Genomic DNA, 16,468 nt, shown 5'->3' with positions numbered 1-16,468 from the left:
CATAAAAAAAAAACAGTGATGTACTGTATGGTGACTAACATAACATAATAAAAAACATTATGAAAAAATAAAATGCATTCACCCCACAATGAGTGTAGAGATTACTTAAAAATTTTTAAAAAATTAAAAAAAGAAAAAAATCTTTAATAAAGTTAAAATGCATTCAAATAAGAATAGTGAAAATACACTGTGATTACAGTCATGATGAGGAAAAAATATCTGAAAGTACTTCACGAGGACCTTTTTTCTTTCAAAATTACACTACTGACCTCGTGCGTAAATTCACGCAGAGGCGTCCTTTACACAGCACCGCGGGGCCCAGCAAGCAGGAGGTCCTGCAACACACGGACTAAATCCCCACTCCCGTCCCCTGCCCCGGCACGGGGGGAGCATGTATTTCCCAGCAACCTCTGCAGTTGGCTTGAGTGCACGTGACCTCGCACCGATCAGAGAACAAGGCCTGACCACGCTCTCTGTTCACCTGCAGAAGCAAACCGAAAAGCCATGTGTCACAGCGATTACAACTGCGAGACAGAAACAGCTGGGGTACGTGTCACACCTTGGAGCACAGCCTCTGAGGAAACCGATGTGACCCTCATCAGATTGTACCATCCGGGAGAAACAAGCCCTCAGGTAGCCCACCTGTTGATGTAAAGGCTTGTTACCCCAGCATGACCAACGTCGATCAGCCTCTGATGATTCAGATTTTCACCGGGACAGCCAGAAATGTTGTTAGCAACCAGCACAGAACTGCTGAAGGTTAAAAATAAGTGTTTCCTGGGGCCCCTGGGTGGCTCAGTGGGTTAAAGCCTCTGCCTTCGGCTCAGGTCATGATCCCAGGGTCCTGGGATCGAGCCCCACATCGGGCTCTCTGCTCGGTGGGGAGCCTGCTTCCTCCTCTCCCTGCCTGCCTCTCTGCCTAGTTGGGATCTCTGTCATTCAAATAAATAAATAAAATCTTAAAAAAAAAAAAAAAAAGTGTTTCCTGAGTCCCTAATACTAGGCCTCTGAAGTGAGGTTTGGGCCCAGGACATGCCACGATAAGCCACTGGAGTATGGATGGAAAAGAGAACTGGGGCGCCTGGGGGGCTCATTCGATTAAGCATCTGCCTTCAGCTCCGTCATGATCTCAGGGTCCTGGGATCGAGCCCCGCATCGGGCTCTCTGCTCAGGGGGGAGCCTGCTTCCCCTTCTCCCTCTGCCTGCCTCTCTGCTTACTTATTCTCTCTATCTGTCAGATAAGCAAGATCTTAAAAAAGAAACTTCTTTTTTGAGGTCTTTATTCATCTCCCCCCCCCCATGCTTATGTATATTTTATGATGTGCACAGTATATTACTGTGCTATTACTTGAAGTTAATTATAAACAAACACCCTGGACGGACTTTAAGAGCACTGAGGTCTGAAGGTAACAAAATGAGTGTAACGTAAAGCTTGTGTCCCAAAGATGCTTCCTCCTGCACAAATCCAATCCAATTAATGAAATCTGTAAGACAGCCCGCGGTGCCATGGCAAACAATTGTGACATAACACATGCTATGGGAAATATGCATTAGGGCCATGAGGGGAGCTGCTGGGAAGAAGCTTCAAAATGCGGGTGTGCGCCTCCGACCCGCGCAAGATGAGAAGCACGTGAAGAGCTGGCGGAGCATGGAGTGCGGGACAGCATGCAAGGTCGGGGGGGGGGGGGGGTGAAAGAAACAGGGGAGCAGGCAGGAAGGGGCCAAGCGGAGAGAGCTCACGCCCAGCGGGTCGCCAACTACAACTTGACTCAAACACCACTTCTCCATTTCCACAGCCGAAGTGTTTACCTCGGGCTGATTTTAACCCTATAGCCCCTGAAAGTCCTATTCAAGATCCAGGCCAGACATACTCAAACAGCCGCAGAAGAGTTCAAGTCCCTACATATAAAAAAATGACGGGGATTTCCAAGTTTTCAGATTCCTTTATGTTGCCATTAACCAATCCAGCAAGGCAGAGAATGGCGTTCACGATCACAGACACAAGCCCATGATGGTGAACATCGTGTCACAGTATGGAAAGGAAACAAATATGCAAAGCATGACACAGTGGTTTCTATTTATTTTAGGAACAATGCCCAACAAACACCCGTACACACGTCCGCACTTCCTCGTCCCAGGTAAGGAGCCACCAGATGGCAATGCCTCACCCGGGTCCCTGTTGTCTTAAATAACCACATGTGCTCACAGTGTCAGTTATGTCTTAACATCCTGATACCTCAGGAACACTTTTTTTTAAAAAGATTTTATTTGTTTATTTGACAGAGATCACAAGTAAGCAGAGAGGCAGGCAGAGAGAGAGGGGGAAGCAGGCTCCTTGCTGAGCAGAGAGTGGGTGAGCCCAAACCGACCTGCTGAGCCTCATGTGGGGCTCGATCCCAGAACCCCGGGATGATGACCTGAGTCGAAGGCAGAGGCTTTAACCCATTGAGCCACCCAGACGCCCCCCTCAGGCACACTTTTCATACAGTCCTGTGACCTCTGAGGGGATTCTGCCATCTTCACATCCTTCCTGGGTTTTATCAGTAATGTTATTCCCATGAGCAAATTGTCCTTAATAGTGGCCTAACCTACCCCTAACAGTGGCCAAGGTAATTATAAACACAGACAGAATGGGAGGGAGGGTCCATGAGTACGAGAACGTCTTCTGAAAGCAATCACAGCAACAGATTAAAACCAAGCAACACCGAAAGACCATCCAAGGGTCCTCAGAGACGCGTACTTTGTGAAAATAGAAAATGAAAGTGCGAATGGGCTCTTCCGATGGCAATGTTAGGTCTTAGGAAGGTCCAAAGCACACGCCTGTGCGCGCTGCCCAAAGGGAACCAAACAAATCCTTCCCCTGTCCAGGTGCCTGCTTGTCTTTCGCTGTTGAGGTGGACTGAAGGGAAAAGATTAGTAGAAAACATGCATTCTAATGTATTCTGCTGCTATTTTTTTTTTAAATTAGGCTGAGCCATCTATAAGGATTAGGATGTTGCTAATGTAACTGAGGATGTCATTTGCAGACCTCAAGCTGAACCCCCATGCATCCAGACACCGAACGCTATCCTGAGGGAAGGGCTTCCAACCCAAAGGAAGTCAATACCGGCCCCAAATCGCTATACTGATTTTGATGGAATCACACGTTCCTCTTCCCGAATAACCCGATTCATCACCAACAGCAACGGGAGGTTCTGTCATAAAACATAATGAATAAACATCTGTTTCCACTTACAAGTCATTTCAACATTCAGTCATTCACCACTCATTCATTAAAACACTGCATTCAAACACATACACATTTAGGCACATTTAATGAGTCTGAAATTTTTTCCCAGTTGGTGACTAAAAACGCAAGGTGACAATTTTCCTGTACTTACAAGCTTGGGATCTGACGTGCCACCCGCACCTCAAACTCTCCTCCTATTACGTGGGAGTAACCTTCATAATCCTTCAGTCCTCCTAAGAATTCAAGGATGCTGGTATCTAAATGCTTTATTTAGGAAAAGAAAAAAAGTTCTCTATGTAGCTCTCCTCTCAAGTGCCTCTTCCCCCTTCTTAAGAGTCCTGGTCCACTGGGCTGTAGCCCAAACCGACCTTTTGCTGTATCTTCTCCATAGCCGCTTACTACACCACAGCAACCACCTATTTCTGGAATTTCCTTTCGAAAGACTCAGCACAGGAGGTGCCTTCAGCATCTCCAAACCCACCAGTTCTCCTGCACTTCTCGGTCACTGCAAGGATGCTCTATGAAAATGACCCATTTATGTAGCTATTCCCTGCTCCCTCCAACTAGCGTGGAAAACTCTTGAGGACAAAGACCATGGGTGTCTTTCAGACACAGCTTCTGCACAGAGTGGGCCCCCAAATTCATTCACCCAACAAATATTTATGGAGGGGCTGCTCCCGGCCACGCATGATTCCATCGCGGTGGCTACGTGGATATGCCAAGTAAACAGAGCCCCTGCTCTCATGGAGACGGCAGTCCTGTCCAGGGGGCAAATGGACACCAGTGAATGAACACGCAGAGAAACATCAGATAACGACTAACGAGGAAAGTACAAGTCTAGAGATGATGCGTGACCCGGGCGGGGTCTGCTAGTTCAGGCAGTGTCGTCACTGACAAGACATTCCCCCGGGCGCCTGGTGGCTCGGCCGGTTAAGGGTCTGCCTTCGGCTCAGGTCATGATCCTGGGGTCCTGGGATCGAGCCCCGCATCGGTCTCCCTGCTCCGTGGGGGGCCTGCTTCTCCCTCTGCCTCTGCCCCTGCCCCTGCTTGTGCTCGCTCGCTCGCTCTTTCTCTCAAATAAATAAAAAAGTTATTTCTTTAAAGGACACTTCCTAACGGGAGCGAGAGAACAATCTCATCGATGCGAGCACAGGAACGCAGCGTCCACAGGAACGCAGCGTCCGGCATGCTGGGGGGCAGCCGCGGGGGCGGTGTGGCCGCAGCCGAGGACGCGGGGAGAGGGGCAGCCGGTCACGCCCGCAGCACGGAGCCCGCAGCACGGAGCCCGCAGCACGGAGCCCGCAGCACGGGGCCCGCAGCACACGCGTGTGCCGACACCGGCTTTTTTTTTTTAAGATTTTATTTATTTATTTGACAGAGAGAGATCACAAGTAGGCAGAGGCAGGCAGAGAGAGAGAGAGGGAAGCAGGCTCCCTGCTGAGCAGAGAGCCCGATGCGGGACTCGATCCCAGGACCCTGAGATCATGACCTGAGCTGAATGCAGAGGCTTAACCCACTGAGCCACCCAGGCGCCTCCAGAAAGCCCAATTCTAAGAAAGGGTTTCAGGAAGGAACTGGTCGTACTGTCAAATGTTACCGATAAAGGAAGAGAAGGGCTCAAAATTGACAGCGGCATGGGACAACGGAGGCCACAGGTGATCTTGTCGTTGAGTGAGGAGATAAAAGCCCAACATGACTAGGCTTTGCAACTTTTTCAGAGTTTTGTAATCGAGGGAAACAAACAGTGATGCCGAGGAGACATGGAATCAGGAGGAGCAGTACAGCACGCATGTCAGTGGGAATGGAAGAGGGAGGAAAGAGAATACAGTGGAGGACGGAGACCACGGCAGAGTGAGAGCCTTAAGGACCACAAGAAGGGCTGGATGGGATCCAGGGCCCATGTGGAGGGGGTGCCTAAGAGGGGAGCTGACAATCGGGTCTTTATGACACTCAGTGTTTACTGAATTGAACTGGTGAACTACCCTTAGGATAGCTCTGGGAAAAAGGAGGCCCACTAGCTCCGGTTTCCAGCGCATCACACAGAAACCCCAACACTAACTTGGCTTCAGGAAGCTAACACTCAAGAGTGAAGTGTGCACGTGTCCAGATCTGTGGTATAAAAAATGTACTGGGTCTCTGTGTCAGACTCCTACCAGAGAGCTCCTGAACCCCTTGGAATTTCCTGAGTAACAGGAATGTTCTCTGTTCTTCCTAACAAGTGCCTTTCATGCACACCTGAGTCTTTGCTAGTGAGGCGACTCATGGCGGGACCCCTGCACGGTGCCAGGATGAGGGCTGGTCACGAGAAAGACCAAAGGCATGACTACAGAGTGGGAACTTCCTGTCCCATCTCCCCACTCCCAGGAAGGGAAGGAAGAGCTTCTGACTGGATTATAAAAACTTTTGAACAAGGAGATTCCAGTGAAAGCAGCGAAGGGCTGGCAAGCTGGCGTACCCAGTGCCCAGAGAGGGCCGGGGGCTGTGCGCCCCTCCTCCCCCACACCTAGCCCTCTGCATTGCTTCCATTTGGTTGTTCCTGAGTTGTAGCCTTTATAATAAATCAGTGAATGGAAATAAGGTGTTTTCCGAGTTCTAGGAGTCATTCTAGAAAATTACTGAACCCGAGCAAGACTGTGGGAAACCCCAAATTTGTAATCAGCTGGGTAGAAGTGTGGGGTGCCTGGGCACTCCGCTCACTGCAGGCATCCAGAGCAGGGCCGTCCGCTGGGACCGAGCCCTTGGCCTGGGGAATCTGCACCAGTTCTGGGTAGTGTCAGAACTGAAGAGAATCGTTGGACAGCCAGCTGGTGGCAGAGAATTAGCTGGTGTGAGGAAAACACACACATCTGGTGTCAGAAAATGCACAACATCTGCTCTTGAGCCAACGCGGTAGAAAACAAACAAGAGATAAGAGACATGGAAAATGATGGCAAGAGTGAATGTCTCAATGTTGACATTTTAAGCAATCAGGTTTAAGGAATAAAAAACAAGGATTCAAAAAAAAAAAAAAGCCAACTGCACTCTCTTAGTAATATACACATGTAGGGGTTCCTGGGAGGCTCAGTCGGTTGAGCGTCTCTTGATTTTGGCTAAGGTCACGTCTCGGGGTCATGGGATGGAGCCCCACATGCTCAGTGGGGAGTCAGGTTGCGGATTCTCTCTCCCTCGGCCCCTCCCCATGCCCCATGCATGCATGTGCTCTCTAATAAATAAATCTTAAAAGTAAAAAAATAAATAATAGGAGACATATCTACCCAAGGACCCTGAATACAGGAAACATGCAAATTCCGCATGCAAAATACATAACATAACATAGGGAATTAGCACAGAGCAAAGCTGCTCTATCTGCTCCCCAAATCTTTTTTTTTTTTCTTTAAGATTTTATTTATTTATTTGACAGAAAGAGAGATCACAAGTAGGCAGAGAGAGAGGGAGAGAGGGAGAAGCAGACTCCGGGCTGAGCAGACTCCGGGCTGAGCAGAGAGCCCGATGTGGGACTCGATCCCGGGACCCCAGGATCACGACCCGAGCTGAAGACAGAGGCTTAACCCACTGAGCCACCAGGTGCCCCTCTGCTTCCCAAATCTTAACCACCTGAGGAGGAAGCTCAGAGCAGAGTGACAGAGCAGCCAGCTACAAGGCCAGGACAACCGGACACAAACAAGTAATTACCTTAAAAATACAAGAGCTATGCGGTGAGTTCACACATTCAGGAGGAATTCACATGTCACCTAGCACCTTCCAGAACCACTTTTAGAAAAAGTCAATGCTAAGTGACTGCACATGAGCAGAACGAATCCGGTACTGGGAATGAGTGCTTAGACACACATTGTCCTCCCTAAACCCACACGGGCCACTCTGTCCCCACACTGGGAATTAGGGAGCACGGGAGTGGCAGAGAGGAAGCCCCGTCATTCTCCAGAGCATCTGTCACAATCTGAAACACCCTTTATTTTAGTGACTTCTCCTGGTTACTGTTTGTCTCCCTTTGGGAACAGAAGCCCAGCAGGGCTTGGACTTTGCACAGCACCTGAAGAGCTGGTACTTGGCACACGGCAGCACTCATGGAGCAAACAGTGAACGAAGGAATCAGTACTGCCTCCTCTGATGGGAAAATGATTTCCTGGGCCTCGAATCCTATTCCTTATCTATACGGCCAATTCCGCATGCAAGACTCCCACTGTCCCGTCTTCGAGATCCTCAGAAACGGCCACACACCCTTCCCCAACACACCCAAGTGCCTTGCTCACGGGGACCCAAACTCAGACACCTCTGGAAATGCAAGGGCACTATCGATAATTACACGCCTTCAATGGGAAGCCGGCTGTCCAGGGCAAATTGTAACATGTGCTCTTTCTACATCTCCCTCCTTTTTAAAAAAATAAGTTATCTTTTTTAAGAGAGAGTGGGGGAGGAGTAGAAGGAGCAGGAGAGAATCTTTTTTTTAAGATTTAAATTTTTTATTTAATTATTTTTATTAACATATAATGTATTATTTGCCCCAGGGGTACAGGTCTGTGAATCGTCAGGCTTACACACTTCATAGCACTCACCATTGCGCATACCCTCCCCAATGTCACCCCACCACCCTCTCCACACCCCCCTACCCCCAGCAATCGTCAGTTTGCTTTGTGATTAAGAGTCTCTTATGGTTTGTCTCCCTCCTGATCAAGATGGGATCGGTAAAGATTTTATTTAGATTAAGATTCAATAGAGGGGGGAGCACGAGCAGGGGTAAAGTCAAAGGGAGAAGGAGAACCAGACTTCCCGCTGCTCAGGGAGCCCAAAGCAGGACTGGATCGAGAACCCTGGGTTCATGACCTGAGCCAAAAGCAGACGCTTAACTGACCAAGTTACCCAGGCGCCCCAGGAGAGAGCGACTCGTAAGCAGGCTCCACACTCAGCACAGAACCCAATGTGGGCCTTGATCTCACGACCCTGAGATCATGACCTGAGCCGAAATCCAGAGTCAGATGATCAACCGCCTGAGCCACCCAGGAGCCCCACTATATCTCCCACTTCATCAGGGAAGTTCTCTCCCTTCTGTAGTTAGTTACTGGTCTCTCCCCCACAGCAGGCTGTGGATCCTCAAGGACAAATTCAACTTTGTATCCATAGCACCTCACACATATTGCAGATGCTTAAAAATGCAGACTAAATGAATGAACCATCACTTCCACATGGGCTCTGGGATCCCTGAGACAGGCTGCAGCTGGGAAGAAAGCTATCTTGGGCAAAGTGGGCAGCAAGTCCCCTCCTGAGGCTGGCACGCCAGGGCCTGTTCCCTTTTGTATGGATTTCTGTCCCAAGACAGCCCCAGGACACACTCCTGCTTCTCCAGCCTCCTAAGTCTGGGGCCCTACAAGCTTTACTGAACTTGTGATTTCCATTCTCTCTGACTTGGCTAACTGCCCCAGACTGGATCAGGACTAGTATTTGCTGTTCCCCATTCAGACAGACTCCCACACACCCCCTTTCCCTAGTTACCCTGTCCTACTGCCAAACAAGTCCCAGCAACAGACCTCAGCCATGTTTCTTACTTCAAGAACAAAGGGGATGCCCCTGGCCACGGACCGTAAACACAGCCTCTCTAGATAGGGCTCCCCACATGGGTTCCAACTATCGTTCTCTTGCTGGAGATGAAGTGTTAGACAAATCATCTTCAGGGCTGAGGCCTCGTTGCCACTCCTTGGGATGAAATGGGTCTGAATGTTGCAGAATTTCTCGGGGCCTGTCAAAGACCTGTAAAATCACGGCAGGAAGAAACCTATTTAGCTGAGAACCAAACTTCTCCCTTTAAGATGGTATCACTGAAATAACTATGTATTAGTTATTCATACTGTGGTATGAACGTGGGCTTGGCATTACAAACGGACTTTTCAAAATAAACTTCCAAGTATGAGATGTGCATTTTGTGAGAAGGGATGTAAGTGCTCACGGCAGGGGCAGGGGCGCCTGGGGGGCTCAGTTGGTTAAGTGTCTGCCTTCAGCTCTGGTTCTGATCCCAGGGTCTGGGATCAAGTCCCACGTGGGGCTCCCCCCATACTCAGCGGGGAGCCTGCTTCCCCCTTTCCCTCTGTTGCTCCCCCTGCTTGTGTTCTCTCTCTCTTTCTGTCAAATAAATAAATAAAATCTTTTAAAAAAAATTCTCAGGGATCTATAATTAGGATCTGAGACTTCTCAGACACACAGAAACACTTTTCATTAATGAATGTATTCTCATATCACAATGAGCTTCATGATAAAAACATTATGGTCGCAAAGAATCAACCTTCCAACTTTAGTTTAAAATGGTTCATAATCAGAGGGCACCTGGGTTGCTCAGTCACTTAAGCATCGTGATCCCACTGCCCTGGGATTGAACCCCACATCGGGATCCCTGCTCAGCGGGCTTCCTGCTTCTCCCTCTCCTGCTCCCCCTGCTTGTGCTCTTTCTCTGTGTCAAATAAATAAAATCTTCTAAAAAAAAAAGTTTGTAATCTGAAAGAGAAGTTGCTGAGGTGTCTTTCTGCCAAGAATATAGACCCAGTAAAACAATAAAATGAGAATAAAAACTTGAGAGTCAAAGGCAGTAAGTTCCATCCAAGGAGCTGAACACGCGCCGGGCCCACAAATGTTTCTTCTCACCGCAGCCCTAGGAAGCCTTCAATTTAATGGCTGCCCTTCACTGCCACATCGCCACTGCCCAGCTACAATCAAACTCTCCTCCCCCTCCTCCTCTGGCAGTCCCTCCAAATCAAGAAGTTTTCCAGCCCGTGGTCGTCCAGAATCAAATATCTGCCAAGACTGAAAGCAAACACGAGGACTGCCGTCTGCTTATTTTGACCCTTAGGAGTCACGCAGAAAGATGAAAGGCAATTTCAACTCTTTTCAAGACGGTGTCATTCCAACAGAAAATGTTGGCTTAAGGAGTCTACAGTGGGACTCATGGCATGTGGACTCTGTCCTGAGCAAGTCACTCGTCCAGGTCAGAGGCCTACAGAGATGCAAAACCTCACAGACCACAGCCTATCAGCTCCTGACTCAAACCGCAGGAGACAGCAGGCATCAATGGCGCTTTCTAAGATAACCATCGACCTTCATGTTGTTTTCACAAAAGCTTCCCTCCCTTTGTCCACCCTTTCCCTCCTGACTGGTGGTTGGAACAATCTTGGTTTCTGTATACTTAAGTTAGGAGAAGACAGTGTCTCCATCAAGAAGACAAGAATTTTATCTGCTTTGTTCACAACCGCACCCCAGGGCCTACCAGACAGCCTGGAACGCCGTGAGCGCTCCACAAATACGTGCTCAGTAAATGAGTAACTTTTCTAAAGCAGGAAGTAGAAAGCACGTTAGATGGGAATGCCCGAAATCTGATTCTGCAAGTGAGTTTCCGAGAGGTGCAGAACCCATCAGAGGCTCAGTTATTCCGAAAACGGAGAGGAGAGGAATAAGACAAAAGCCTCAGCAAGGTAACACCCCGTCCCCTAACTTTCTCTCTTTCTCCCTAAAAAAACGCTTTCATACTCCACTATACAAACTACTTCTCTGAGAATTCAGGGTCTAACAGTCATAAGAGTTCTCAAAAAAAAAAAGCAATTTTCCTCAAAGAATTCCAACTCTGCTGTAGAGAAAAATACAGGTATCACAAAGGAGGACATCTGAATCGCCTGTCCTGGGCCTGGGCCCCAAGCTCCAGACAGCCGCCGCTCTAGCACATCTTGAGATACAGCCGGAAATATTCTTTGTAACGCTTACCTGGTTTACCTTCCAGGAGGATGGCAACGGGAGTAACAAAGACGTAGAACACACAAGCCTGCCAGCAGTGCCACTCTCTGGACAATGGCGTGTGGCCCTCCAGATCCATCTGGCCCAGAATTAGGAACCAAAAGGTCCCTCATGACAGAGGACTCATGTCTGGACCACTGACATGAGCACTGTCCAAATCCTCCCATTAATTACTTTCTCATTTTTAGGTGAGAATAGCCAAATTTTTCAAAGGCACATTCCTCAGTTTTTAAAACTTGTTGCAGGGTTTTTCCTTTACTAACAGAGAAAGACTGTGTGCTTCACATAGTGCTCGTAATGCCTGACGGAACACGGCGACCCATTACATCCCGAGCTAAGGACACATTTTAGCTGGCTCTTGGGCTGCGACCACCAAGAGGGGACACTGGTCACAACACACTCTTCCTTCCGTGTCGCTGTGCTCCGTCGGCTAGACACTCTATCAGATGGTAAAGGTGCTCTAGATCACGAATAAACGGAACCTGAACATTCAGGATTTAAAGAGCACCAGAAAATGATATTAAGTATTAACTTTCTTTTTTATCAGAAGGAGAAGAAATTCTCATTATACGCCATGAAATTTTTAATTAACACTGTATATATCCTACTAAGAACGGTTTGAGTTCACTGAAATACCAGCAATGAGATAACACAGATAAGATGAAATGAAAAATTATTTAAAATCGCTTTTGTTCCGTAGTCACCGAGCTCTTAAGAGAAAAGCAATGAAAAAGCCACAGACGTATGCAGGGGAAAGATCCTGACCCACAGAAGCTTCCATCTCATTAAAGAGGATGACACAGAAACACAGGGGGGAGGGTTCAGGTAACTCAGGCGGAAGTCACGTGTGCACTGAGCTTTCAGAACAGCCCTGAGGAGACTGGCAAGGTTTTAACCGTAGAGACAGGGTATGTAGTAGGAGTGAAGAAGACGACGTAAAAACACCCTCGAAAAGGAATTTACATACGAAATCACTGTTTATTTTCATTTTATTCATCTATACACGGACACTATCTCAAAGTCATGTACCTACATGAAATGTAAATATTTTTCAATGATCTGAAATTTAAAGAGAAAGATCATTTCTGGACAACTTTCAAAAACACATGAGCTATAAAGGAAAGAACCTGGGTGTTTTTGAAGACTAACAGTCAACACCAAGTCAAATTAAATTCCAAATGTCATCTGGGGTAAATTAATTGGCAAAATTTTCAAAGTATACATGGTCTGAGCAGCTATTTACATTTTTTATTGAAATTGGGATCAAGTTCTTGAAACAGTTATGGTTACAATACATCAAAAGCCTAAATCATCTACCTTATTATACTGCAAAATTCCTATTTGAGAATGTCAGACTAGGTTTTAGTAGGAAACCCAGCTAGCACTGACCCCATTTCAGACACTATCAAAGTTGGACACTTACAAGGAATGACTCAGGAAAAATGCTTTAAAGGGAAGTGGAGGGGCGCCTGGGTGGCACAGCTGGTTAAGCATCGACTCTTGGTTTCGGCTTGGGTGGGGATCTCAGGGTCCTGAGACTGGGCGTCGTGCTCCCTGCTCAGCACCGAGTCTGCTTGAGATTCTCTCTCCCCCTCCTTCTAACCCTCCCACACGAGCTTTCTCTCTCTCTTGCTCTCTGAAATAAATAATCCTTAAATAAATAAAGGAAGTGGTAAACAGCCCACGATGGAAGAGAAACTGGTAAGAAAGGGCATGTTAGGATGCTCGAAATGTGTCCTGTACTTCTCATTATTATAATAACTACACTTAGCCCTGGTGAGCGCAGCTGCTCTCCCTTCCTAGAGGGCTGTGGTCCATTCCAGACTAAGCACCTGACCTATATCGGGTAATTATATTATCTAAATAGCTACTAGGTATCTACCCCTCCCAAGAATCCTAGAAGTTAATCATTATTTTCCCACTGAACAGAGCAAACTGCTTAAGTTCTGAGTTGAAGTGGTTTTTTTTTTTTTTTTTTCAATTTGCTCAAGATTACATAGCGTGTGAGTGGAAGTGCTGGGACTGGAACCCAAGTCCTACTCAACACACTCTCAGCACTTAACTTACCCTGAGGTGCTGATAATGTTACGGTGAGCCACACGGCAGCTGAGGCTGACGCGAATCAAAAAATCCCATAAAGCAGCGTTCAACTGCAACTGTGACAAGGGCAATGCCTCTGACCTTGGCCAGAGGGGGCGAGGGACCGCTCTTCCCTGGGGAGGTCTAAGGCAATCTGAGGACGAAGGAAGAACAGGAGTCGCCCTGGGGAAGAAGGAGGGAAGAACATTCCAGGCAGAAGGCACAGGATGTGCAAATAGGACCGGTGGGACGGCGGCGGCGAGGCCGTGAAGGACGAGGCGAGATGGGCAGGACCGCCGGACTCAAATCTGGCGAGTTCAGATTCATTACGTAAACTTGGACCTTGCACGGCCACCCCAGGACGGTGTTTCAGAGACTATGGTGAAAAGTCTTGTTGCCTAACTCAATCTAATAAACATTTACTGAGTAAAAGAAAAAAAAAAGATTTTGTCTTTATTCTAAGCACCCTGGGTATTTATCTTACAGCTGACTGTCGCTGAAGTTAGGGGGCATAGGAGGATAGCGTGCCACAGACTCGGAAATCTTCCCGGGGTGGGGATAAACGGCTATTACAGAGCATGAACTTCTGTGTTCTAGAATAGACATCTGTTCCGTATCTAAACATCCCCAAACTGGAGATCAAGGCCGCGACGGAAGAAAGACACGCTGGCTGGAGATAAAGTGAGGCACCACTAAGGTTACCTTGGAGGGCCTGGGATGCGGACAGAGACCCAGAGAAGGAGCCCCACCAAGACAACGACAGAGCCCGTTTCTAGCTGAGGTGCGCAGCCGATGACTGTGTCCACAGCCGGGCTCCCCTCCCGTGAGCTGCGTGGCTTTGGGAAAATTTCCCCATTTGTAACCGTCTTTACACCTCACGGAATTATTTTGAGAATAAAATGAGTTATCATGCATGTAAATACGCAATAAATACAAGCCATTATTACATTATGAAGATTCCTTGCAGGAATGATCATGATTTGCTACAAGCAGTGAACGGGGGGCCAACACCGGTGACCGCCTACCGGAGGCAGCGCGCTCTCAGACCCGCGTGGACGCAAGGAGCACCCGGAAAGCTTGTGAGAAACAGGATTCCCGGCTTGTTAGAGGTAAGCCTAGGAGACCAGAGGTTGCATAAGCTCCTGAGGGACCCTACCACCGTGATCTAAGCATCTGACTTTGGGAAGTGTGGTTTTAAGGCCTTGAATTTAAGACAGAGATTCAGTCATCAAATAAAGGATTTCATTACAGTGACTTAACTACAACAGAGAGAATTTTATAAAACAAATTTCAAGAGTTTATTTTTCTCCAGGCAAAACGAAACAAGATGACTTGCAAAATCTACTCGTAGAAAAAAAACAGAACAATCAGAACCCACTTGGTCGGCAAAATAGACAGTATTTAGCTTTCAGCAACCGTGCTCAGGGAGTCCTTACATTTGTAGTTCCAAACAGGCCAAAAATGTCAGGATGTGCCATGCTATCAAGAGAAACATCTAAGACTAGGATATCCATATGCTTTAACTATTAAGATTTTATTTTCTGTCAAAAATAACAGCTCGTCTTCAATCAGAGAGAGAAAATGCTGTTCTGCAAGACCACGGCCAGAAGTCTGCGGGCTCTTCCGCTTCCGTTCAGGGCTCTTCAACCCTGGTGCTATGTAATTACTGTCGATTGTTACTTACAGGAATTCTTTACACTAACGAGTGACCTTCAGGAAAAAAATCAAACAAGCAACTGGCTTCCGGGAAGGTGAAACCGTGGGCCTCATGCACACATTTGGTGAACGATGTCAGAGTCTGTGAAGATTACTAACCGAAGGTATGACTCCCTCTTTTCACTCAAAACCATTACACAACCCAACACTCGGGATCCTTCTTGACCTACCCCACGAAAATGCTGCCTGGGCTCTTTAAAAGAATAAACAATGAGCATTCCTGTTTTATTTGCAAAAATAATTAGCAGCAGCTGCTACTTACATATAATTTGCAGCAGAACATATTTTACATACTGAACCCAAATATTTCAGAACTTAAAGAGCCTGACGCCAAATGAAGTATTCTGCCTTTTTTGAAATTTAAAATGAGGGCCTAACAATTAACTTTCACATTCCTCCATCTTATTTTTAAAAATGACGAAAACATTTTCCTGAGACTCAAAGGAAACAGCTGGACACATCTGTCCACTACACGTCTCTGCAGTGAAAGAGAAACTCGATGCTTTAATCCCATACTTACATGTGAGGGCTCAGTTCATAAAAATTCCTGTTCCTGTAATCTTCTACTTTCTCTGGTGAATAAATGGGCAAGGACCGGTATGGGTTAACGGATATAACCACGCTTCCAATGTATGTCTGCAAAAGAGAGAACAAAAAATACCCTCATTATTACACAGGATGTGTTTTAACATCTTAAATCTCAGCGACTCATGGCTTCACCCTTTTAAAAAGAAAACTGGTTCTACTGCTTGACCATTCATATTTTTCAAGAACACTTAATATCTCCAAAGACAGACGGTCAATAATGTTTATTCATTTTGCTGATAAATGGAAGGCACAGATTTATATGTTGAAAATACCTTTCAAAGTAAATCTCCAGATTAATTTATGATCCTGGATAAGAGTTCTCCACAGTCCTGTCACACTTGCCAAAAATTTCGTCACCACCACAGCTAATTTTGAGCAACAGCTATGCTTTCCCTTACTCCGGTTAGAACCGGTGCCTCCTTCTCTCTTCTCTGCCCTGCTGTTTCAATCCACTGTAACCCAGGGTCTCACGCCGTCTGAACCACATCCAGACCTATCAGCCAGACCCTCTACTTTGGGGCTGGCCTTACCCCAGCCTGTCAATCTCTCCAGTGGGCGCAGACAGCTTACGGCCCCATAAGACAGCCATAGTTATCCCTTGGGTGTTGGAACAACATAATCTCATATTCTATCTAACATATTATAACATCAGAATTTAAATGTATTTTCTAAAGGAGAATCCATTTAATGTCAAATTTAAATTCAATGTGGAATGCAAATGGACTTCTGAAGGGATCGATGCTGTATTTTCGCAGACAGGAACCCTCTCACACTACAAAGTGGAACGCTATTAATCTTCCCTTTCATTTTGATCTGGATTCCCGGCAGCAAGAGTAGTCTGGTTCAGCTCATTCTGTACAAAGACTAGCAGGCTGTGAGCAAAAGTCACGTAACTGGAACTCATTTTAGTGGCTTCGTTTTTCCTTTCAGTTTCAACATCATGGGTTGGGGGTAGTGTGGAGACATGAACAGTAATACCTAAGGGATTTTTTTTTTTTTTTTTAAAGAGAGAGGTGAAAGAAAAAAAGAAGGGAAAAGAGTCAGTTCTAACTTCCCCACCCTTCCAGTGTCATGCAACAAAGGGTGGCA

At 46.9% G+C, this 16,468-nt stretch overlaps 1 protein-coding gene across 4 annotated transcripts in view; it reads right to left on the bottom strand.

Annotated features, from left to right (window-relative positions):
* MYO1B (myosin IB) overlaps positions 1–16,468 on the bottom strand; it is a 176,305-nt gene that overhangs the window by 110,431 nt on the left and 49,406 nt on the right. For all 4 annotated transcript variants that reach the window (XM_059393086.1, XM_059393088.1, XM_059393089.1 and 1 more), the window contains exon 3: positions 15,312–15,427. In XM_059393086.1, coding sequence (XP_059249069.1) covers positions 15,312–15,427 — 116 coding nt within the window. The remainder of the gene's footprint in view (positions 1–15,311; positions 15,428–16,468) is intronic.

Source organism: Mustela nigripes, chromosome 3 (assembly GCF_022355385.1).
Source record: "Mustela nigripes isolate SB6536 chromosome 3, MUSNIG.SB6536, whole genome shotgun sequence".
NCBI classification, from domain to species: Eukaryota; Metazoa; Chordata; class Mammalia; order Carnivora; family Mustelidae; genus Mustela; species Mustela nigripes.
This window is presented reverse-complemented; position numbering and strand designations above follow the sequence as displayed.